General features: G+C 32.8%; 3 protein-coding genes and 1 non-coding gene across 6 annotated transcripts; 2 read left to right on the top strand and 2 right to left on the bottom strand.

The window, feature by feature from the left end:
* Nucleotides 1-4553: 4553 nt before the first annotated feature.
* On the top strand, nucleotides 4554-7910 carry LOC133822514 (uncharacterized). Of its 3 annotated transcripts, none has more exons than XM_062254882.1 (8): nucleotides 4554-4707; nucleotides 5257-5334; nucleotides 5961-6028; nucleotides 6124-6264; nucleotides 6733-6774; nucleotides 6950-7089; nucleotides 7448-7546; nucleotides 7657-7910. In XM_062254882.1, exons 1-8 carry the CDS (start codon nucleotides 4694-4696, stop codon nucleotides 7783-7785), a joined length of 711 nt encoding a protein of 236 aa, XP_062110866.1. In that variant the 5' UTR covers nucleotides 4554-4693; the 3' UTR covers nucleotides 7786-7910. The 3 variants fall into 3 exon arrangements, with proteins under 3 accessions (XP_062110866.1, XP_062110867.1, XP_062110868.1); XM_062254883.1 differs by having other exon boundaries at nucleotides 5207-5334; XM_062254884.1 differs by lacking the exon at nucleotides 5257-5334 and having other exon boundaries at nucleotides 4566-4707.
* LOC133822515 (translocator protein homolog) lies at nucleotides 7813-8678 on the bottom strand. Its single transcript, XM_062254885.1, has one exon. It carries the CDS (start codon nucleotides 8560-8562, stop codon nucleotides 7993-7995), a length of 570 nt encoding a protein of 189 aa, XP_062110869.1. The 5' UTR covers nucleotides 8563-8678; the 3' UTR covers nucleotides 7813-7992.
* Nucleotides 8679-17522: 8844 nt separating this feature from the next.
* Nucleotides 17523-25708, top strand: LOC133823889 (uncharacterized). The gene is made up of 5 exons (XM_062256743.1): nucleotides 17523-17696; nucleotides 23367-23410; nucleotides 23489-24950; nucleotides 25052-25111; nucleotides 25259-25708. Exons 1-5 carry the CDS (start codon nucleotides 17523-17525, stop codon nucleotides 25706-25708), a joined length of 2190 nt encoding a protein of 729 aa, XP_062112727.1.
* On the bottom strand, nucleotides 23994-24100 carry LOC133828340 (small nucleolar RNA R71). Its single transcript, XR_009890965.1, has one exon. It is a non-coding gene; the product is annotated as a small nucleolar RNA R71 (small nucleolar RNA).
* Nucleotides 25709-26527: the final 819 nt, after the last annotated feature.

Genomic DNA, 26527 nt, shown 5'->3' with positions numbered 1-26527 from the left:
AACCACCACAACCTTTTTCAATTCATGGGAATAGATTACAAATAAGTTTTCACAGACTACTTCGGAAACAACCAACAAACCAAGGGAAGTCATGCGAGTGAAGATTTTGAATGGCATGATGTTTCTAATAATGCATTTCTTATAGATGTTCTATAGAACAAACAACATGAAATCATGTATATATATAAAATAATAGAAAGGCTTTAATACTTAACAAATCCTTAGCAAAAGTTAAATCCACTCAAGTTCATAAACAATAGCTCTTCATCAACCTAATAACATAAATGACATCTTGGATGCATAAACATCCTTCTTCTTTAATTTAGCATTTTTTTTCCTGTAAACCCCTCGCATTGAAACATAACAAGCAAACAGAATGCCAAACTAAAATCACTAAACACAGTAGGTAATGGCTAAGTTAAGTTGTAAATCAACTATTATTACTGGTCTTAATTTTACAAACCTGCTACAAATCTAACATCACTACGGACCACACAAAAATTACCCCAAAATAACAGAGTCGAACCTGCTTCGGTGCTTCAACATAGAAACTTCACTCTCCGACTCCGCAACCCCTAAATCCACAAATAAGAAACCACCAGTAGCCTTGCTTTGAAGCCCCGTCTGAAATCAACCACAGCCTAACGTCCCACTGCCAAAGACATATATGGTTAATTTACATTCGTATAATAGGTGGAAACTGTGCATTTCTTCACTAGATTTTAACTTTATTTGTTGTTCAATTAAGTATATATTTAGTCCCTGCATTACAAAGAGAGTTAACAATAATTTCTCTAATCAGTAAGAAGATATCAAAGCTTGGAGAGAATCAATGAATTAGAAATGGGTTCAATCCATAAACAGGCAAAGATAGTCTATGCATTACAAAGAGAGCTAACAATAATTTAAGCCACAATCTTCATAACCCACCTCCCAAAATCTGTTAGAAACTGAAACTTTTTTGGTTCACTTCCAAAAGAAAGTAACTCTGGTTGAGCTCTAAAATGGGTCCAACAAAAGTTGCAGAGAGGGAAGAAAATGAGGAGAACAACCAGAGAAATGGGAGAGAGACGAAGATGGGGAGAAATAGAGAGAGAAAGCTTGTAGTGACTTGTGAGAGAAAGAGAGAGAGAATAGTTCTGAGCTGCACGTTTTGAAAGAGAAAAAGAGAGAGAGTAAGCTTGTAGTGACCTGTGAGAGAAAAAGAGAGAGAATAGCTATGAGAGAAATCACAGCCCTTCATTTGATCAAATGGTGCAAAAAAAAGTGTCTCCACGGGTGCAGACGTTTTAGCAGCTCCACATGAGCAATACCCTATATATATATATTCACATTTAAGAGGAAAATAATCATATAAACGACAAAATAATTATGGTATAATAACTTTTATTATTTTTTATTTACAATGTAGAATCAATAATAGGGACATTATATTTACACCCAAATATATATATATATATAGGCTTTAAAATGATTTTTAACACTTTTTCTCAATATTTTTTTGACACTCTTTAATTTGTTTTTTTTGTTAATTTCAATAATTTTATTTTATCTTGTTTAAAAAAAAAATTCTAAAATAATGTATAATATTTTAGAAAAAACTATTTATTTAACAAGTTTTTATATTTTTTGTTTTTATTTTTATTTTATTTAAACATTTAAAATATATATTATTTATATGTATTTTTTAGAATATGAAAAAGAAAAAAAATAGCATAATGTGAGCATAAGTTGATAAAAATATATATTATACATAAATTTTTAGTAAAAATAGGGCGTCTTAATCAAATTTTGGGAGCAAATATAATGCCCCTATTTTATAATGTGTAATTTTAAGGGATATCGGCGGCGATAATACCCAAATTTTTTCAAAAGTTGTACTTTAATACCCAATTTTTTTTTGTGGTAATAATTCATAAATCTATAATTTTGGTGCATTTGTTAGTACTCACCGTTAACTGCCCGTTAAGTATCCACGTGACACATTTTTATTAGTGTAATTAGTGACGATAATACCCAAATCTTTTCAAAAGTTACACTTTAATACCTTTTTTTTTGCGGCCTAAATCTACAATTTTGGTGCAACTGTTAGTACTCACCGTGAACTGCCTGTTAAGTATCCACGTGGCACATATGGATTTGGGATGATTTTAGAATAAATTATTTAAATATTATAAAAATCATTTTTAATTTTAAAAAATCTACAAGATTATTAAAAAATAATTAATAATATGGATTTTGGGATGATTTTGAGTTTCAATTTTAATTTGGGTTGTTTCGAATTTGCATATTTTAGTTTTATTAATTACTTTCTAACAATCTCATAGATTTTTAAAATTTAAAATAATTTTTATAGTATTTAAAGAATTTTGGGATATTGGCGGCGATAATACCTAAATCATTTATAAAGTTACACTTTAATACCTAAACTTACGAGTATAAAAACGTGTCACGTGAATACTTAACGGACAGTTAACGATGAGTACTAACAGTTGCGCCAAAATTGTAGACTTATGTATTATTATCACAAAAAAAAATATTTGGGTATTAAAGTGTAACTTTTGAAATTTTTTGGGCATTATCGCCGCCAATATCCCTAATTTTAATTCAAAGCTTAAAATATAGAGTGTTTACTGAGTTTTTCGGAAACTAGAAATATAATAAGAAAAGAGAGCTAGAAAGATTGGATCGAAGATAAACAAGCAGCGTTGTTACGTGGTTGTGGCGTTAATGAGCCTTAGTCCACGAGTTTATTGTATAAGATTTTTAGAGAGCTTTTGACAATGAAGTTTTCTGCAAGTTTGAGCAAAATAATTACTTACAAGAGAAAAACTGGGATCCTCGCTACAGTGCACAGCTGGTCCTATTTATAGGTATTTAGGTGCAATGGGCTTGAGTCGGACTAATCTGGGCCCAATAGGGATGTAATCATGATTTGCTCGCTAATGGAGGCATACTACAAAGCATGTTGCTAAATAAAACATAGTAATCAAGGCCCATTGGGGCGACTTGGGCATGACCAAGCCTTACAGCTCCCAATAGTACATAACCTCAGACTGGTCCGCGTGGGCTTCTAAGGGATCATGAGGACATGATCTATCAGAGTAGTGTCAGTACTGTTTCCTAGTAGCAGCGTACATTCCGTATGTAACCTCTTCTACAAGTTAGTTAAGGAGACCAACTTCTACGTTTCTTGGGGATGTGTCAGCGTCAGGGAAGATCAATCTTGCCCTATCCGGATGTCTGGTCCGGGTTCATTTACTAATGTCCCTGCTCATTTACTAGAGTCCTGGTTTACTTACCAGGACAGGTTCATCTGTGGCAAGGTCTATTCGCAGACTAGTGAGTCGACCACCTTTATTTGCATCCCAGAGGACAGGGATAGGTTGGGATCGGGAAGATGAGTTGGATCTGCATCTTGCTCCCGACTCCCTTGTTATGGTCGCGCCCATCGAACACTTGGGCTCACTGACGATTGGGCCACTAGGACTTTCTTCTTCCCTGTTCATCGGGCTTAGGATGGGCCTGAGTTTCTTTAAGGGATCCCATGGACCAATTATGTCATGCCACGTGTCCAGGGGGAAACACAGGGATAACATAGAGTATATACTTTTTGGACACTATGTTTTGTTCTAGTTACCTGTTTGGATTCTGTGTTTTGACAAATTACTTTTTGGATATTGTGTTTTGTAAAATGGTTCAAATAAACCCCTAAACTCGATTTTGATCAAAGTTTTTTAAACTAAAATCATATATAATTTATCAAACTAACAGATCAAAACAAAATTACAACTATTATGCGTTAGGGGTGTTCATTGGTCGGGTTATAACATATTTTAATCAACCCAATGTAAAATCGGGTTGCAAAAATCCAACTCTAACCTGTCCTATTAAGAAACAAAAAAGTTTAACTCGTCCAATGTTTTAGGCAGTTTGGTCGGGTTAACCCACCCAAACCAATCTTAATTTTTTTTTTTAATAAAAACAGGTTCAAATAATTAGATTCAACAAACTAAAAATATAATATACATCTTCCAAACTTAGACATATTATTCTAAATTAAAACTTTAAAACATTATTCTAAATTCATTATTAAAAATTTAAAAATAATATTTAATATTACATATAATATATGTAATAATATACACAATATATGTATGTATAAATGATTTTTTTTTCAGGTTATTTGGGTTGCATTTTTTGTCGGTTTTTTTGGTTTGGTTTGAACGGTTTGTAATTTTTTTTGCACAACCCTATTATGCGTGACAATTGTGTTAATATATTTAATTTTTTGTTCATCAAAATCAGATTTATGAGTATATTTAAACCTTTTTATAAAATAATAAAAGATAATTTATCAAAACACTGAATCCAAACATATTACACAAAATACAAGCTCCAAAAAGATATATACCCTAAAATATATATGATGTGTATTTTTTTTTTTGAAGGAATATATGATTTGTAATTTTAAGTACCTCTAATATTATCATATAATAAATTTTTTTTTGAGTAAATAATAATTAAATTTTTATTCCCAAACTATATTAGTTTGTCCTTTCACATTAAGTGCATAATCATCAGCAAGGACTGTGCTTCCTCTTCGTAATCTTCTCAAATTCAAAAAAACCCTTAATCCCCTAAATTCTCTTTCTCTTGCAGTCACTCCAGTAATCTTTTCCGGTTCTCTGACATGATCGTTATCAGGTATCTTATGTTAGTTACTCTTTATTGTTCATTCATTTATATATGTGTGACGATTAATCTATCTATATGTATGTCATACGTTTTTGGTTTTTGAAGAAATTTAGAAATGTAGTGAGCTTAGACTGTTGCATGTGAAATTGAAATCCTGGTTAGAATTCTCTGTAGGAAAAATGAAGTCATTATTTGATAGCTAGGGTTGGTTTTCCAAAGGTTTCTTTCGTGATAGTTTTATTCGCTTCCAAGATTATGAATTATTTTGCATTAAAAAAAACATGTAATTTATAGAGCAATGTAAAGAATTATCCCTACGTTGAGTCATGTTATCGAACAACAAATTGAGGATTGTTAATGTATGGGCCTGGCTGCGCTAATTCTGTGAACACCATGTGTTTGAAGAATTACTTGAAAGAAAGTTACTTTAAACAAGTTTGTGATTATGTTAGGATTGTGATATTATGGATGCCATTGAAGCTGGTTTTCTTTTCCTTGCTCTTTATAGGTTCTTTTTGTCTTCCTACTTCTGTTGTTTTTGCCTGTGGTATTTTACAGAAAGGAAACTGAAGAGGGCAAATTGAATTCTGAATTTAACGACAAAATGTATAACATTTTCAAGGATTTCATGACTAGGTATTTTGATTTAACCATATTTATTTTCTCAATGTTTGTGTGTTTGTGCTTTTCAAGGGTTGCTGGAAGACTTGAACTTTAAGGGTGGAGTTAGTTCGTTACAGTATTTCCATGTGTTTTCACGTTTGTCTGTAGTTATTAAATAGGCTGGTTCTTTATTGGAAATTCAGCATAATTTTGTATAAGGCCATCTTAATCAACGATCATCACTTTCCTAGTCATTGCTGTAATGTCATAAGGTGTTCGTTTGGAATTCAAATGATTTTTTAAAATCATGGATGCTGAAGGTTTAGAAATTTGAGAACACGATCTATAAAACCATAGAATTTTTTACTTGAATTTTGAATTAAATTTGTTGCAAAGAGAGAGAATTTTGCCAATTAAAACAAATTCATTAAGTAAAAGGAACCAAAAAAAATTTGTTTCTGGAATATTGTGAAGTATGATATGTCGAATATGTTGGTTATGAATTATACTCTGGTGAATTTTATGTCAGCCATGTCTATTTGAATATGAAATACTCAAGTATCATGTTGGAGATACAAAACAACTACTTATAGTTCCTGGAGCACCTTATGAGGCTTGTTGGAAAACTTGTTCACATTTTTTACTTTACATCTTGGTAGGATCACAGAGTTTGAGGAACTAGTGGAAGTTGGGAGTAGATTATTAAAAGGCTTTCAGGAAGGACTGGGTAAGACTGTCTATCATGCGTGGGTACTTCTTTTACTATGTGATTTCTTACAATGTTTGAATTAACAGTCTTTTTTACTCCAATGTCTCTGATAGAGTTTCTTCGACGGCCCCCAATCGACAAGACATCAGAGTTGATAAAAAACATAATTAACAACAATGATACAAAGAGTGTGCGGTCATACCTTGAAGCTGGATGCATAAACACTCATGATGGTGTGCAAAATATTAGCAAGTGTAAGTGTCAATTTTTTTTTAATCCTATAATTCTTGGTTGGATAACTTAATATTTATTTCAGAACACTCCCAAGTTTCAACTTTTTGTAAGGGCTGTAGGACTTCTTGTAAGAACAAGAAAATATTTGAGAATAGTAAAGACAGTGAGTCTCTTGTTTTCTTATCAGGGACTGGAGTTTTATGCTGCAGTCTTGTTTATGGTGTGGATTTCTTGTCTACGTTTATACTTGTATATTATTATACAAGTTCTATTTCTTTTGTTTTTCTTCTGAAAAAAAAGAAGAAAAATTATAACATTTTATAGATATATTTCCATATTGCATGGTGTGCTTCTTTGGGCTTAAGTTTTCTTCAATTCTCTCAGTCATTTACATTTTGGCATCGTTGCTCTGCATTTTGTTTGTCCTTATGCTATCGCTGCTCTAACTACCTTTGACTTACCATATTGCGAAAATTTGCATGCAGAAGTGCATGTATTCCATGTTGAACTTCACGACTATATAAGTAAAGGTAACATTCTTTCTAACCTTTATAGTTACTTTAATACTTTCTCTGTCAAAAAGACCAAGTGCTGTGATAGGCATAAGAGTAATAACCCCTGATGTTTGGTGATCATTTCATATGTTTGCTGCAAGTATTAGTTCAAGACATTTCTTATTGATCTTTTATGTAATGGAAACTACAGGAAAAAACATACTCAATCAACTTAATAACCTCATGGACGATGTTATTCGTATATTGAAAACTACTGGGGGGAATTTGCAACCCAATTGGGATAATAACCTGGCTGATGAGGCTCAAGAAGGAGCGAACAAGGATGATGAGGCAAGTCTCTTCTTTCATTCATCCATCCTTTTCTAATGAGTACTTTGTTCCTATTGGTAAGAACCTTTCACAAGTAAATAATTCCTGTGTGCTCAAGTCTCTTTACTTTCCTACTAATCTGATTTATCAAAATTTCACGCTTGATGAACAAGTGGACAGGGTCTATAACATATTTATAGCATGTATGCCAATATCGTTTCCTCTTGCCTCTTCTCATCTTGTATTGATTTCGTTCTGATTCGATTTGGCTGATTAATCTATTACTCAAAGCTTGCAACTTAAGCTGAATTCCTTGAACCAAAATTTGGATTTGGGTTTCTAATTTCACGTGATTATGAATGAATGATCTTAATTTCAGGGAATCACGTTGTCTGGACATGAAAAACTTGAAGATACTGACTTGGCAGTCCTGATGGGCATAATCTTCAGCATGTTCAAGCAAGACTACTCAATGCAGGTAAGAGTAATCAATCACTCCCTTTCTTATTATTTCAGCCATTTGGGAGCAAAACATTACATCTGAAACTATTCAATGCTAAGCACGGTACTGTCTTCCAACTTTTGCAGGAAAAAATTATTTTAGCTCTTAGTCTGAAATCCTCTTCAGGAGAACTAGAGAGTTACTCCCTCATGTGGTCTCTACGCCCTTTTGTAGACGATGATATTATGCATCAAGCATGGCGACTTATTCGTTAGCATAAAGTAGTTTTGTTTCAAGAGACATGCTAAATACATTTTCTTTATTTTACAACTTCACAAGACTGTCCAAGTGAGTAAAAAGTAAACAAACAAAATCTACTATTACCTCTCTCTTTACAATACATTGCATCCAAACCAAAACATGGTATTATTTACCATTTATACAAACACAACATGTAAAAAAACCAAAAGTGCTGTAAAACTTCAAAGGAATACTAATCTAAGATTCAGTATTGTTAAAAAAGCAGTCCAAGCTAGACATGGTTTCAAAACTTGACTAGATAATGGATTGACCTCCTTAAAGGCCTTATAACAAGCCACCTGAGACCCAAACATCGCCATGACCAAAACCATTCCGGGCCAACTCAATCCAGCCCAGAACACAAGCAGATCCCAAAGCAGGCTTAAGCCCAGCTGAGCCCAGTAAAGATAAACAACGTCTGATCTCCTGTGGAACCCACCTTCGGCCCAAACTAGCCAAGCTGAGACACCCATGAAGAAACTGGAAGCCACGGAAGCAGAGTGCAGAACCGCAAGGGGCGGGAACCAAAACGGCACCGTTTCAGTCCGATACCCTTTACCGGAGCCCAAGTATATCGCCAAGAGGGTGAGAGAAACCGGGATCGAAACCCCAATGGTTAGTGACCTAAGGCCGCGTTTGGCCATTGAAATTCTCCGATTGTCGCATTTATTGTCTTTCTTGCTATCGTCAGATTCGTCACTGGTAATGGCGGCCGGCGTTGTAGTTCGTTGCTTAAGGTCTTGCGAATCCATTATAGATCGAGGTGAAAAACGTCACTGATTGTTCAATGGAGGTATTTATCTAAGAGACGGTTTTTTTATAGAGGGGAGAGAAGAGAGATGATTTTGATTTTTCGTTTTGTGCTAATCTGTTTGGCTAGTGAGAAAATTAGTGACGCGTGGGTTTAGGAGAAGGAAAGTAGTGGACGACGGTAGGTGCGACACGTGGCGTATGGGTTTGAAAGCTGGTGCCGGGTCTGGTGTCGGGGAGACACGTGTGTCGTTTGAGATTTTCATTTTGGTTCTTGTTTTATTTGAAGTTCATCTCCATCAAAATTGGTGTCTGTCGGTGAAGTTTTATATAACCTGAGTATTAATGTCTCTTATTTAATTTTTAGGAATGACAATTTGTACAATAATCTCTCACATAAATATCAACCCGAATATGACATCTATGTTTAATTATAATTAATTTTAAACATTTATTTAAATTTAATACAATTATACACTAATAAATTCTAAAAACTACTTGCGTGCATTTCTAAATTTAGTCAAAACTATGAATATATCACATGTTTCTACTCAAAATTAACATACAAATTTAATATGTTACATAAATTCATTTATTTTCTTAATACTCATTAAATTAATATGATGATAGTAAGAGTCAATTGTGTGATGATTATTTATTTAATTATTACTCAAATAACAGGAAATAAAATAAATGAATTTCGAAAATATTCTAAACTACCAAAAATAAAGAAAATTAAATGCAAGAAAATAAAGTTTCAATATTTAAAGATGGTAAAGAATTTATTATTTACAACTAGATACTCATTCAAGCATTTAATTATGATATTATTCCCTATTCCCTATTAATATACTAATCCTAATAGCACTAAAATCACGTGGAAGATAAATCTAGACACCACTCAGGCTTAAAAAGTGATCAACAGTATAATTAATAATCTTAGTAGTTTCATTGATAAACTCAGCAGTCAAAATAGTAGTAACACAGTGGAATAAAACAAATAAAAAGAAAATCATAAATAAAAAATAAGTGTATAAAACAATCAAGCCAATAAGCATCAAGATTTATACTGGTGCAGTCATTAATGACCTAAATCCAGTTTGAGCACCATCATGAAATCTACTATGGACCATAAAAAAAATACACCCCACACAGTTGAGTAATAGCCTCTCAAAACTATTAGTACAAAGCTTTCACCTCTCTCTTAGTACCCAAACCCCATCACAACCAAGGAAACACTTTCAGAACAGTAGATTTTCACCTTTCACAAAACTACACTAAACTTTTTCTCTCAGGTGTAAATTATTTCTCTCAAGATTCTCTTGTTTTCTTCTTCTTACTCAAATAATGAAAGACTCAAGATATATATAGGCATTGGCTAAATCACAAGTAACCACCTGCTACTTAGAGTTAGATAAATGGGAGTTGTTATTTGTAGAAACAATCACAATCATATTACCTCAATCTTTCTTATGTAAATTAATCACAATTAAGCATTGTTGGCTAATTCTTTCCATTAAAGGAAAAAACACTAATGGTTCAACTTAATGAAAGCATTAAGTTCCAAGTAATATATGCAACAAGCATGAATCATGTAACTTAGGTTATATTCTTCATTACAATTAAAGAAAATTTGACTTAATCTCTAATTACAATCTACTATAAATGCTTAGAATCCTAAACTATAGATGAGTAGAAATCCTAAGATGACTATAGATTAATGTCAAGCTTTATAAGCAAGATAAAAACAGTAATGAAAACAATAATCATGGAAGAACATAAACAATTTGATTATATATATAGGAAATAAAAAACAAATTCATTACTAAACCAAGACTTCATGTATAGGGAATTTGAAATCATCTTTAACCAAAATAAAATCTAGTTTTGAAAAATAAACACAAGAATTCATAAGAGTAATTTAAGAAAGAAAATAGAATTGAAGAACAATATTTACTAGTGTAAGTAATTTTTCCCTTAAACTATCTCTAGAATTCACTATTCTAGCCTAAAAACATCCAAAAAAAAACGTTCTTATAATGTTCTATTTATACACCTACTCAAACTAGGTCAAAACCTCATTTAAAAATTCATCGAAACTTAGAATTTCAGTAGCGTTGCACCCTTAAAGGCTTCAAGAACTTATATTTTTTCTATGATTAATAATGTTGCAACACCCGTTAATGGTAATTTGGCCATAATTCTCTGAACATAACTCAAAATTCGACTATAAAAAACGATATGAAAATATAAGAAATATATCTACAACATTCATGTTTTGAGTTATATAAAATAAAGGTTGGATCAATGCTGGAATTGAGCGTGAAGTTCCAATTAATTACTACAGAGTTTAAATATTGGGTGTAACACATTCCTAATTTAGTACTTTTTACTCATAATCTCTTAGAATTCCTAAGAAGCACGACATAAACAAATTAGACCTTATAATTATAAATAAGCAATCAAGTGTATACTGTTTACTTTATAATTACAATATATTTAATTCTTTTTAGTTCTTTTTTATTTAATTTTATGAAAAGTAATTTTGTGTACATTTTTTAATGATTAATTGCACTGCAAGTAGGCACATCGTTGTTTGTTATTTTTTTCTTTTTAGTTGCCGTACAAAGCTGATCAAAACTTAAAATACAAAAACTATATTATAAGCGGAGTAGTAGTCTCCCAAGTCGAAGACTTCTGCGGGTATTTTGTACACCCGCACCAAAGATTTCTCATATATATATAAATAAGTAATTTGTTTTTATACCTACGTATAATATAAATTGAGTTTAATCGTGTGTTATTATTAATTGATAAGATCTGTACTGTATACAGGTAAAAGCACCCTACTAAACTCCTATCCTATAGGTTGCTTTATCTAATTGATTTCTTTTTTATTTTAAATAATAAATTTTGATTATGCAGTTAAAACTTAACGAATAACTTGAAACCTTGCATATATACTATACTTGCTGCAAAGTGACAAAGATATTCAAAGAAAGAATTGCTAAAGAGTATCATTGGTGTCCAACACTACAAGAAGATGTCATATTATTATTTGTGCAATTTAATATTGAGTCTCACTTATTTAAATTGAATAAGTATTATGGGATATCGCTAACCAATCATAAGATATTACTTCATGTGGTGTTGAACATCTTAAAGTGTCAAATAGCAACACTCTATTCAAAAGATATAATATCTCTAGATGTTTTATAATTAATTTATAATTATGTTTTAATGGTTTATCTTTAGATATTTATTAATTTAATATTTTCTTAAATAGTTTAGAATTTTGATTTCTCCTTTCTTTGTAATCTAATGTTTGAATCAATGTTAAATGAGAAAGCTAAGCTATAATTATCCACTTCTCTTATCTCATAAATCTATAATGGTATCGTAACAAATATCTTTCAAGTGAAACCTCTAAAATTGCTCATTCTGTTATACGACTAATTTTTTTTCGCTCTTTCTTTATTTTTTTTCTTTGTTTTTTTTAATTATGACCACCACAAATAATACATTTAACAGATCTACTCCTAGTAACAATTTTTCATCGCGATATTTATCGTCTTACACTATCAATCAAGATAGTTATCATCCTCCTCGACCATTCCTTGGTCACTACCAGTGGTGTAATGTCCGAGAGCATGTTGACAATGACTGTCTTATTTTTTACCATCAGCAATCCTATATGCCTCATCCTCAAAATACTTATTAGCAATCTCGCGCATATGTGACCACCACTGCTCCTTCTACTACTCATAATTAGCTTCTTAACAGTGGCGCATCTCATCATGTCACTACTAATTTAAACAATCTCTCTATTCACACCCCTTATGACGACACAGATGATATTTTTATTGGAGATGGCAGATGGCACGGGTCTTTCTATCTCCCATTCTACCCCTTCTCACATCTTTTCATTATCTAATGTTCTTTGTGTGTCTACTATGAAAAGAAATCTTCTCTCTATTTCATAATTTTGTCGTTCTAACACCACTTCTATTAAATTCTTCATTGATTCTTTTTATGTGAAAGATCAACATACAAGGGAAATACTTTTGCAGGGTCAGACTAAGGATACTGTGTATGAATGGCCAACAAATTCTTTTCCATGCGCATAAAAAAAAATTAGTCACGCGTGTAACAACATGTTTGAATCTAGTTTTCGGTATTGTAAACTATTCAGAATTTTCTGAAAATTTGTAGGATGCTCTAAATAGCTACAATATACACGGTCATAAAAAAAAATCTCACCGAAAACTGTTCACGGGTTGTAAACACTGAGAGTCCTACCGGTAGAGCTTAAAGTGAAGCCCCTATAGGAGAATTCCCCTATATATATTGGACAATTCTTCTACAAGGACTTCCCTTTAAGCCCTACCGGTAGGGCTCTCAGTGTTCTCGACCCGTAAACAGTTTCCGGCGCGATTTTTTTTATGACTGTGTATATTATAGCAGCATCCTGCAAATTTTCAGAAAATTCCGAATAGTTTACAGTACTGAAAACTAGGTTCAAACATGTTGTTTCCACGCGCATAAAAAAAATTAGTCACGCGTGCAACGACATATTTGAACTTAGTTTTCGGTACTGTAAACTATTCAGAATTTTCTGAAAATTTGCAGGATGTTCTAAATAGCTACAATATACACGGTCATAAAAAAAATCGCACCGAAAACTATTCACGGGTTGAGAACACCGAGAGCCCCACCAATAGAGCATAAAGTGAAGCCCATATAAAAAAATTCCCCTTTATATATTTACAACAAATGAGAGGGTACGATTTGAACTCCTAAACTATTGGGTACTAACCTCAAATGCCCAACCAAAGTGTCGTGTTTATTTATTTGTTAGTTATAATAAGATATATTTTTTTTGACATTTGAGGGATATTCAAATTTGGAATTTTTTTTAAGGAGAAGTGTAGTACTATTAGGCTTTCTTACGATCACATAACCCATTTCTCTTTGAGAAATAGAAAATATTAGGTATAGAATGGACTTATAATCATGGAATCAACTTGGGACAAAAAAATAAAAATTATGGAATCAATTCAATCATCATATTATCAATTATAAGTTCATAAACCTAGTCCATTCATTTGCAAATTCTTCACCACCTCCTTTTTCTTGTTGAGACCTACTTCCTCCTTGCTTTCCTCATTGATTAATTAATATTGGGAAATTTGAGTTTTTGTGCTTGATGAGATCCCTTATACAAAAAAATACAATCCTATATACACATGACATTTTCATGCTACTATTTCACTCGATTCCAAAAAGACTTCTCTCATTAATTATATGTTTCATCTCTTTTTCTAGATCTCCACCCTCTTCCACCATGACTAAGATTGACGCCGCTCCATCACCACCCACCTCCATTTTTTCTTCGTTTTCTCCTCTCTTTCTTCCTCCATTTCCCCTCTCTCTTTTCCCCTCAATTTCCCCTCTCTCTTAAGTTATCCATGGAGATAAAAAAAAATACTCATGGTAGTTTTTGATGATTTAAAACTTAAACCCACTAAACGTTTAATTAAGACACTAATTTATGCATTTTGAATAGATCTTGTCATTTTTTTTTCGATTTTTTCAAATTTGAAATGTAAGAATTTGTTGAAAACTCGATACACCTCGATGTCCAGCTTGATGGGCTCTTAAAAATTATGATTTTCATGAAAAACTCGAATCACCTCGACACACATCGATGCAATTAATTGAAAATGCATAACATTTCACTCGGGTGTTTGTTTGAGGTGGACTTTTTATTTTTATTTTTTTTAATTTGGGTATTTTTTGTAGATCTACATGTTTGAGATGTTTATATATATATATATATATTTGAGAATTTGAAAGCTTGAAAACACTCCAAAGTTCAAAACAAAACCTCAATTTTTTTTCGAAGTTGGATGTAACGCCCTGGATAGCCAAGACCGTTACATTGTGTGTTTATAAAGTGCCAGACTTGCTAATCAAATCATTTAAATAAAATCGTGTTATTGAAACTATAAAGGAACTAGGGTTAAAAGCGTTTTGGTCTCAAAAGCCACATTTTCATTAATAAGCATCATCTGTTACATGGGATCCCAAAAATATTGAGTTCAAAGACCGTTTACAAAAGACACAAGGTTTATGTACAACAACTGGCCATACTAAGGCAAAACGAGTAGTTAGGTGATCCCTGTCCTGGTCCACTCCTCGACCGTGGCGGTCGAACCGCTGGCTATGTACATTCCACCTTGGAGCTCTCCACCTCAGGCTTGGTCCAGCTTGCCCTTGCCTTTACCTGCACCACGTAGCACCCGTGAGCCAAGGCCCAGCAAGAAAACACAACAACAACAGAGCATAAACGATTAGCAGACAAGACAACATCTCACACTGCACCTCATAAAATCAGCCATATCATCAATCAGTTTAATCAAGTAATCCACATACTAAGCATATTAATTCATAACATAGACAGTTCACAAATGATAACCAGGGCTAGCGCTCTCAGGCTGCTCCCTCCGTTATCCTGTTGTTCTTGGCTACCAGTGGCCAATTCGCGCCCTGTGTGCTAATATCATGTACGGCACTCTTAGGCCGCTTTTACATGTCCCATGGCGTGATACCAACATTGACACGACACAATTCTCGGGAGCACTTAGTCCCATCACAAACATACAACCGGGTGCAGTTTTCTTACCTTTCAATTTACTAGTTTCCGATGCCACGAAGCCGCGAGCACGGTCCTCTACCCCAAGCCTCTCCAAAGACCTAGTCACAATGCAAATGAAACATCCTTTGTCACTAATCAATCCAAAACTACTTCCCGGAACCAATCCCACACTCTCGGAATCCCCCAAATCCCTAAAACAATGCACCGAAGACATCCCCTGAACCCCCGGAGCAAAGGCTCAAAATTGCAAAATCCCATGCTCTGAATTTGGCCTAGCGCCGCGGCGCCTAGCAAGTCAGAGAACTTGCTCCGCCCAGAAACAGCCTCGCGCCGCGACGCCCAAGAATAGGGCCGCGGCGCTCCTTCGCGAACCCAGATTTTTGGGTTTTCCCCTGCGTTTTCCCCGAACCCAAATCACTCCAAATCATTCCAAATTCATACCTAAGCCCCAAAACCAATTCAAAACCCCAAATAGACCATTCAACAACCTATAAACATTATAATCTAGCTCAATTACACAACCACTCACAGAATTCATACTTAAATTTCATATTCAAACCCTTGAACCAAAACTTAAGAAAAGTGCAAACCAGACCTTTAGATTCTTAAACCATAACAGTTACGAAAATTAAACATGATACACTCTTACCTCAGTCAAGAACCCAGCTTGAATTATCCTCAACTCTAGCTTCAAATCACCTTCTCTTTTGATTATCCCAACTCTGAATTCATGCAAAACCAGCCACTATCTTGTTTCAATTCATGCTTATCCTCTAAAAACCAGACTTGAAACTTAAACAAACCATAGACAAATCCTTACCTTTGAGTAGTCTTGACTTATGCTCAACTTAGTTGTCTTGAACCATCAAAACTCTCTTCTTAGGTCTCCCAACTTCAGCTTCCCTCTTCTTCTCTTTTCTTCTAGATTTTCCTCCAATTTCAGCATAAATCAATTTTCCAAAGTGTTATACGTGACTAACTTTTCCTCTCAGTTGAAGCTCATCTATCCACTGCCAAAAGACCACCTTATCCCTCCACTAATATCCCTTTCTAACTAAACCTCAAGGGCACACTTGTCCTTTTACTTACATTACAATTCTACCACTTCTCCAACAAAACCTGTTACTCTCTATGGTTACTAATGGTTACACAAGTTACCAAATCTCCAGTTACCATTATCTAGCTTCTAGGACCGTCTCGGCACGTGCATCACATTGATATCACCACACTCACGTGGTACAAATCACATAGCATAATTATCACATAACATAATACACATAGTCATATAACATGCTTTAAATCATAGTCATGCATCTTAATCATTAAAATCACACATAATTCCCATCATGCCCTCCAGGCACACTAATCAAGGCCCTTAAGCCTAATTAGTGAATTTGGGTCGTTACATTGGATATGTTTTCAACCTTTAAGCTTCTCAAATATGTATGTACATATCTCAAACATGTAGATCTCGAAAAAATACCCAAATTTAAAAAAAATCACCTTAAACAGACATCTGCGTGAAAAGTTAGACATTTTCAATGAATTGCATTGAGGCACATCGAGGTGTGTCAAGGTGAGGACTTAAAATCATGATTTTCATGATAAAACTCGATGCACCTCGATATACCTCGATGCCAATCTTGATAGGTCCTTAAAAGTCATGACTTTCATGAAAAACTCGATTAACCTCGACACACCTCGATGCAATTCATTAAAAATACATAACTTTTCACTCGGGTGTCCGTTTGACGTAATTGTTTTTTGAATTTGGATATTTTTTTAGATCTACTATTTTTTTTTAGATATGTACATACATATTTGAGAAGTTTAAATGTTGAAAACATATCCAACTCCGAAAAAATTGGGGTTTTGTTTTGAAGTTTGGGGTGTTTTCAAGCTTTAAAATTCTCAAATGTATATATACACATATCAAAACATGTAGGTCTAAAAAAATGCCTAAATTAAAAAAAAATCACCTCAAGCGGATACTCAAGTGAAAATTTACGCATTTTCATGAAAATTATGATTTTTAAGGGCTATCGAGCTGGGCAATGTACATCGAGGGTGTATCGAGTTTTCTGCAAATTTTTACGTTTCAGGTATGAAAAAAATCACGAAAAAATTGAAAAAAAAACTAAAATATTATGGCAAGATCTGTTTGAAATGCATAAATTAGTGTCTTATTTGAACTTTTAGTGAGTTTAAGTTTTAAATCATTAAAGACAATTATGTGTATTTTATTTTTATCTCCATGGATAACTTGAGAGAATATAAAAATGGAGAGGGAAAGAGAGAGGGAAAATGGAGGGGGAAGAGAGAAAAGGTGAAGAGAAAACAAATAAGAAAATGGAGGAGAGTGGGTCTGTTGGCCTTGGCCATGGTGGTAGAAGGAGGAGAAAAGAGAAGAGAGATGAAAGAAACGATGAGAATCACATTTTTGGAAACAACAAAAATATCAGCATGAAAATCTCATGTGTACGTAGAATTACATTTTTTTTTTATATAGTGGACCTCATCATACATAAAAGCTCAAATTAGTGTGCAATAAGTTTATCCATATTCTTTATTAGAAAGCAAATTACATAAAAGAATGATTTGGATAGAGCATGTTATATATAATTAGATATAAGTAATGTGAATTTAAATTCTAGCCATGTAGGAGATGAGAGGAATAAGACAAGACACGTACTATGCACCAAGAAACAAACAAAATCTTCCTAAGAATCCAAAGTTGAAACGTTATATATCTCTTCTATATGATAGGGTAGATAATAGAAATTTTTAGTTTTAACGGTTTTTTTATTTTTTTAATGTTAATTTTAACAAAATATTATTATATTTAATAGTAATTTGTAGACATTTAAATATAAATAAAATAAAATAAAAAATTAAAAAAATTAAAAAAGGATATTTTTGAGATATTTTATAATAATAATTATTTAAAAATAATAAATAATTAAACATATTAAAATAAGATATTTATGAGATATTTTACAATGATAATTATTTACAAATAATAAAATGATACGTTTTATAACTTAAATAAAATTTAATTAAACTTAAACTCATTTAATAGAATAATATCATATTAAATATATAATATAATTTATTGTCAATTAGTAATAAATTATTTAAAAAAAAACTAGCAAAAAACTCAAATTTAAAATATATGTATAATATTTAATATTACATCAAACATATATAATTTTTTATTGTCACTTCCAAATTCAAAAACTAGAACAAATATAAACTTAAATAAAAATAAATAAATTATTTAATTAAAATAAAATATTTATTTAAAATTTATATAATATTAATATAAATTTAATAAAAATAATTAATAAATTCTATAAATAAAACTATCTTATTGTTTATATCTAGTATATAGAAAAATCCATATGCATCCAACAAGAAAACACAATAACCCTAATCATGACAATCTTCTACTTTCAACCGTCAGATCTTTTAGATTTTATCTTTAAAAAGGGATGTAGACGATATGACAATTTTTATTTTCTAGAACAATTATTGTTTAGGTATACTATGGTATGGAAGCTTGTAAAGAATTATCATTTTGTGGGAGATTTCTTTAATTTTTTGTCGTTTTGCTCTCAAGTTTATCATTTTATTGATATATTATTCTGTGTATTTTTTGACTTTTAAGTTGTTACTAATTTTTAAATTTTTTCGATCACTGTATAAGTTTGATAGGATTTTTGGTTCACTCAATTAGAATAGTAATTAAATAAAAATATTAATTTTTAAGTAAAATTCACATAACTTTTAATTATGTAGTTAAAATTAATTATATATCATATAGTAATGTTTTTTTAGTTTTAACAGTTTATTTTTTTTCTGTTAAGTTTAACAAAATATTTTTATATTTAATATAATATTCTATATTTAACAATAAATAATAAACACGACCTAAACTTAAAAGAAAAGAAAAGAAATAAATAATTAAACAAATTAAAATAAAATATTTTTGAGAAATCAATGATAATTATTTAAAAATAATAAAAATATATATTTTATAACTTAAATAAAATTTAATTAAACTTAACTTAATATTATATTAAACATATAATATATAATATTTTGTTGATGCTGCCAAATTAAAAAACTAGAATAAACATAAACTTAAACAAAAATAAATAAATAAATAAATAAATTAATTAAAATAAGATATTTTAAAGATATTTTATGATTATTTAAATAATTAAATCATATTTATTTAAAAATAATAAATGCATACATATCATTTTTTTATATTATAAATTTGTGTGATAGTTTGTTTTTTTATTAAGTGATTGAAACTTTTTTTCTTCATCAAATTCACCAAATGACATTGTGAGAAACATTAGAAACTAAAAATAATTGATGCATGTATACTACTGTCTACACTATAACTTTTTCTATTCTTATTTTATTTCTAGTATTAATTTCTTTTTAAATATTATTGCATTTTTTTTATATATATGTCATGTTACTATATATCTATGTCAACGTTGTGTTTAGATGTGATATATGTAGAGATTAATGATATAAATATTTATTTATACTATAGAACTATAATTCATTTTATATTATATATATATTTAAAAACTGTGAATTAATTTTTATTAAAATTATAGAAAATGTTTACAACTTCAAAACTATGCAAACGTGCATTGCACGTTGCTTTTTCTTAGTATGTAAAATATGCATTTAATTTAAGTATGTGATACTCTAAAATTACTTGGTTTATATTTGGAGGGAATGTTTTAGTTAGGTGTGAGAATAGAATGAAATAAAAAAATATATAATAATATCCTTACTATTAAAAAAAAAAGGTTTCATTTCAATAATAATATTATTAAAAATAGTAAAATAATAACTTTGTTTAATAATTTTAGAATAGAAAGCTTATTCCAATAATTTAGAACTGGAATTAGAATTCTTTCAAACACAGGAATTGAAATTTAATAATAATAATAATTTCTTCTTCCATTCAATCAAAACAAACAATAAGAAGAATTCCTTTGAATAATTAATGGAATTGTAATAACCAATAATAGACTTTATCATCCTAAATATTATTCCAGCAAACCACTAAACATGTACTAAAGTGGTGGCTACATAAATACACGTCCCAAACAGAAACAAAACTCAAGATAGCAGAAGAAAAAACCCGGTTGGCTAAAGAGCGAGCATAGGCTTATTCTGAACACGGGCAGTCCAAGTAATTAGCAAGATGACTTGCCAGAGAATTCTCTGTGTCTTGTTTGTCAGTAAAAATACGAGCGATTGTTTCAAGGCCTTGCAGGTGTCCAACAACGCAAAGTATCCCACCGAGTATTGTTAAGGAGCACTACTAATGTCCAACACCATCGTTATTGGTGCAATCTAATATCGGGTTCTACACATTTTAATTTAATAAGTATTATGAGATATCGCTAAACAATTTTATGATGTTATCTCATGTAAGTTGGACACCTTAAGGTGGCAAATAGCAACTCTCTATTCCACTTGCAGATCGGAGAGATTGCGAACTACCACCCCAGCCCACCCAAAAAGCAGCATCAACAAACACCTTCACCTCGGAAACATGAGAAGGAAAGGATAAAATAGGACAAGACGGATATATATAAATATATATATATTTTTTATAGGAAACCACAACAGGAAATGTAAGGAACTCAAAGCAAGCCTCCTGATCCACACTGAGCGAACATGGAAGTGCTTGCGTCTGAGGGAGGCAGATTTTCCCATTGGCCAATAAGATCAATCCTCACTACTTGGTCTGTCTTTAGTGAAGTGAAGTGGGGAAGGGACTTGGCATTAGTTTCCATCCTTCTAGTCTTCTGGAGAATCTGTTAGATCATCATTTGGCTCTACTAGATTACATGTTTTGTTTATTTATTATTATCATTTGCTTCTCATTTTTTATTATTATTATTACAATTGGCATAATTATCAATCAGTCTGGCTTTTTGTTTGTCGATGAACTGATTTGCTATTGTTTATAACCAGAAAAGTTCTATATTTGCGCGGTGAAGTGTATTTTTGGAAATGAAATGAGATGGAACCTTGAGGGAATGTAATAAAGTTTGGTAACTTTTCTTTCAGTTTGTGCAGTGGAAGTGTGGCAAAGTACAAAATCTTTGAAATGTTTTGATGGGCATCTTTGGTGGGCATATTCTGGTTTTGATTTTTTTTTTTATCTTTTTCTTTTCTATATTTGTACTGAAGTACACAAACACCAAATGGGGTATTTGTCAAGCACCAGTCTTTAAAATTACCAAAGTTGATGGTTGGTAAACGATTGGCCTAAGAGTCGGTGGTGTCATTACTTAAGATCATACCTTCCACTACACATTGGTGATTGATAAACTCCATTTCGTGAGTGAATAATAAAAAAAAAAGAAGACTACATTTGGGAACAATCTAATCCATAAAATAGCCGTATTATTCTTATAATTTGAAAATTGTCATATGTTTCAGTTAGTTTTGTAAAAGCAATTAGGTAAAGTTCAAAAAAAGTATGGTTCTATTGTGGTTGGCCCAGTGGATCATATCGGACCTGAGTGGCACTAGCCGATTATCCTTCCATTGCCGAGAGTGGGGAAGTAAGCCCTGCTCTGTGAAGCCAGCCTCGCACAGTACCCTGTTAGGCTAATTTTAGCATTGTTTAGAAAGTGTATTTGAGTTCGAATTAAGGTCGTATTGAGTTGCTTTGGAGCGGTTTTATGCATGTTTTGCTTTGTTTCAGGTTCAAGCTTGTTTAATAGGGATTGGAGTGGAATGTGGAGAAATCATGCGAATCTGAGTGGAAAATGTCCATTTTGATAACATCGGGAATTTAAGATACTTGATGGATGATAATTGATTACTCGGCGTTGGTTCAGGCTCGAAGTTGCAAGTTTTGGTGAAAAATGCAATTGGTGTCGCGACTCTCGGGTTTTGAGTCGCGGCAGTCACACAGTTAAGGGTCACGACACTACAAAGTCCAGAAAGCAATATTCATAATTCAATTAGAGCTGTAGCACTTGAATTTGGGCTATGACGCTGTATGTCTAATAGCCGCGACGCTTGGGGAGTCAGAGACAACAAAAAATTTGGCATTCGAAGTAGGGCTGCGGTGCCACTTTCTTGAGCCACGACGCGATTTTCCGTACAAGCGTTTTGACTTTATTTTAACGAGGGCAAAATGGAAATTTTGGGAAAATAAACGATTGTAAAACCTAAAAGTATCATTTTGGAGACATTCATACTGATTTGAGTTAGAAAATAGAAGGTGGAGGCTAGATATTGAAGATTGGATTGGATCTAGAGTTTTTTCTTCTTTCTTCAATTTATTCTTATGTTTAATTGTTAGTATATGTGTTATTTTAGATTGACTATGAACTAATTCATTTATTAGGGATTTCAATTAAATCGCTTGAATCTCTATTATGATCTAATGCACAGTTCACTTTTCTTCTTCATCTATTAAGGTCTTTTCAATTTATGTTTATTGTATGATAAGTGAATGACCATTTTTTTTTTCATATATCCATATGAGTTTGAATCAAAATCTGGAAAGTGAGATTTGAATATGTTGAAATTGAATTGACATAGGTTTAATCTTGAACGAAAGTATCGCGATTGATCTTAATGCTTCCTAGTTGATGAATTTATCATAGAAATATAGAAAATGCTCATTTAGGTTGAATTTTATATTTCATAACTTGAATATAAAACACTTTTGTTAACTAGCTATCTTAATGAGAAGAAGAATTGTTAATCTTTTGTTAGTAAATGATAGAGTGGATAGTTGATGATATTGGAATCTCTAATTTTTCTTATTTTTGAAATTAATTCTCGTGTTCTCGTTGTTAGTTTTTTTTTTGGCAATTTACATTTATTTATGATTTCTTCATTTTAAACTTTACAAATCAAAATTCGTTAGCTAAATAGAAACTAGAAATTAATTATTTGGTAATTGATAAATCAGTCTTCGTGGGATAATACTCATTTTTACCAACATTTATTACAAATTGCGATTATGTATACTTGCGTAGCTATAAAATTCTGCAACAAGTTTTTGGCGCCATTGCCGGGGACTGAAAATTATCAATATCAAAATAGTTAATTTTATTTCTAATTTGGTTGTTCTTTGAAAAGATTTCTAACTTGGTTTGTTTGCATATTGTTGATTTCCATTTCAGGTAATATTGTTATATTCGTAGAAGAAGAGGGGCAGACAGTATTGTTCCTATTAATCTTGAGATTGAGAAAACGTGCAGGCAGAATCAAAGAAACAAGAAGGTGGAGAATTCCATTGTTGTTATGGCTGATAATACTAATAATGATGGTTTGAATGGAGGAGTGCCACCAGTACTACCAGTGGCACCAGCTCAGGCACAAGCTCAGAATCGTGCTATTCGAAGTTTAAGGGATTATGTTCTTCCTACTGTTACAGGAGTGCAGACATGCATCAGACCGCCGACTGTCACAAAAAACAGTTTTGAAATTAAGCCGACTATACTCCAAATGGTCCAGTCCACAGTTCAGTTTGGTGGACTCCCCACAGAAGATCGACACATGCATATAGCTAATTTTTTGGAGCTGTGTGCCACTTTCAAGATGAATGGGGTGAGTGACGATGCAATAAGGTTGAGGATTTTCCCATTCTCATTGAGGGATAGAGCCAAGAGTTGGTTGAAATATTTCCAGACCAACTCTATTACTGCTTGGCAAGATTTAGCTCAAAAGTTCCTGGCCAAGTTCTTTCCCCCATCCAAGGCTACAAAGTTGATGGGTGAAATTAATAATTTTTATCAGCTACATGGGCAATCTTTTTATGATGCATGGGAAAGATTCAAAGAGCTACAAATAAAATGTCCCCACCATGGGATTGAGAAGTGGATGTTAGTCCATAATTTTTACAATGGGCTGTGTGGTACTACGCGTACGATTATTGATACTGCAGCTAGTGGGGCATTTATGAGCAAGAGTAATACTGAAGCACATGAGTTGTTAGATGATATGGCGATGAATAATCACCAGTGGTCGGATGAGAGAGCCACTATTAACAGAAAACGGGCTGGGGTTCATGAGCTTGATGCTATCATTGCTTTGACTACTCAGGTAGCTTCATTAACTAAGCAGTTGCAACAAATCACTGTCTCAGCCAAAGCTATTCAAATGCACGCTGGGTGTGAAATTTGTGGGGGTCCTTATCCTTTTGATCAGTGTACATTAGTTGACCCTCAGAATAATGTTCCTATGGACCAGGCTCAGGTTCAAGCGGTGGGGAACTTTCAGAGGCAGTATAATAATCCTTTCTCCAACTCTTTAAATCATGGGTGGCAGAATCATCCTAACTTCTCTTGGAGAAATAATCAGGGGCAACAACCACAGTTTCAGGGTCAGTATCAACAGAATATGCCTCAGAACATGCAACAACAGAAATCTATGCCTCAAGCATCATATTCTCAACAGTTCAGACCACCAGCGCCTCAGGAGAAGCCAAATGAATTGCAAGTTGCATTGTTGACACTTACTAATACCCAAACTCAGTTTATGACTGAGACTAGATCCTTTATTCGGAATCTGGAAACACAAGTTTTTGGCGCTATTGCCGGGGACTCCCCACAGAAGATCCACACATGCACACAAGTGGGTCAGTTGGCAAACATGCTGAATAATAGGCTTCAGGGGAACTTGCCTAGCAATACTGTGGTGAATCCTAAGGAGCAGTGTCAGGTAATAACTTTGAGAAGTGGGAGGCAAGTTGATCAGCCTGAGTTACAGTAATCAGTTGAACAAAATGAAGATGTGGGGGAAAATCTAAACGTGTTGAACAGGGGGTTACTGAAGACCGACCTGTTTTTGGCAAGAACACACCAGTGATGGTTGAAACACAGGTAAAGATTCCATACCCCCAAAGGCTTCGGAAAACTTCTCTAGATAAACAGTTTTTCAAGTTTTTGGAGGTCTTTAAAAATTTGCATATCAACATTCCCTTCGCTGAAGCGTTAGAATAGATGCCCAATTATGTTAAATTCATGAAGGAGATTTTGATGAAGAAGAGAAAGATGAAGGATTATGAAATAGTGGCTTTAACTGAAGAGTGCATCACCATTTTCCAAAGAAAAATTCCCCAAAAGCTTAGAGATCCGGGGAGTTTTACCATACCGTGCACTATTGGGCCTTTTAAGTGTAAACATGCTCTATGTGATTTGGGGGCGAGTATAAATCTGATGCTCTTATCTGTTTTTTTTTGGCTTGGTTTGGGTGAAGCAAGGCCTACAATAGTGACTCTACAGTTAGCAGATCGATCAATGAAGCATCTAAGGGGTATCATTGAAGATATGTTAGTGAAGGTGGATAAGTTTATTTTTCCGGAAAACTTCATTATTCTAGACATGGAAGGGGATACTGATGTCCCAATTATTCTTGGAAGACCATTCTTGGCCATGGGGCAAACACTTATTGATGTTCAGAAATGTGAGTTGATGTAACGTCCCAAATAACCTAATAAGGCTTAGGGCCTTGATTAGGTGACCACGATGGAAATTTATGGAAATTATATGTTAATGTAATATATATGTGTGTAATTATGTGATTACATGAGTTATATGATAATATGACTAGATATGCATGTTTAGGTGTATTAAATATGCATGTGGGTCCGTTTCTTATTAGAAGGGAAATTTTCATAATTTGGCCTGTTATGGGTATATTTGGCATATATTTGATATATGTGTGAGACCACATTATTATGTGGATATATCTGGGTTACTCGGCACAAGACGATCCTTGGAAGCAAGTTAGCGGGAAAGTCACAACGAGACATAATACCCGACTCGGGGTGAGTCAAGGGGTATTTTGGATATCTAGTACATTACCAGGTTATCGGGTAACAGGAATAAATATTTGAGGATATATTCGAAGTTAGTGAGATTAGGAGGGAATTCTGAGGATTTTGAGCATTTTGCCATCGGGGGCGTTTTTGGTACTTCGAGCCTTGGGATTTGCTTAAGGTTACTTAAAGTCTAAGTAATCTCTAAAAAAAAAAATAGAAAAACACAAAAAAACAGAGGAAAAACGTTCTCCTTCTCTCTCTCACTCGGTTACACTATTTCTATCTCAAATTCCTTGGGAATTCTTGTGGTTTAAGGAGAATCGAGGCTAGCTTAGGCTCGAGATTTCTTGGGGAAAGACTTACCATCGATTGGGGAAACTGAGGTAATGATTTCTAGCCTTGAGTTCCTCTGTTTTTCTAGTTTTAGTTAAGTTTTTGGAATTTTGGAAACTTAGTTCTGAGTTGGGAATTTGAT

The sequence above is a fragment of the Humulus lupulus genome, chromosome 3 (genome assembly GCF_963169125.1).
Source record: "Humulus lupulus chromosome 3, drHumLupu1.1, whole genome shotgun sequence".
Classification (NCBI taxonomy): Eukaryota; Viridiplantae; Streptophyta; class Magnoliopsida; order Rosales; family Cannabaceae; genus Humulus; species Humulus lupulus.
Note: the sequence above shows the minus strand (reverse complement) of the source record. Positions and strands in the feature narration are given on the sequence as shown.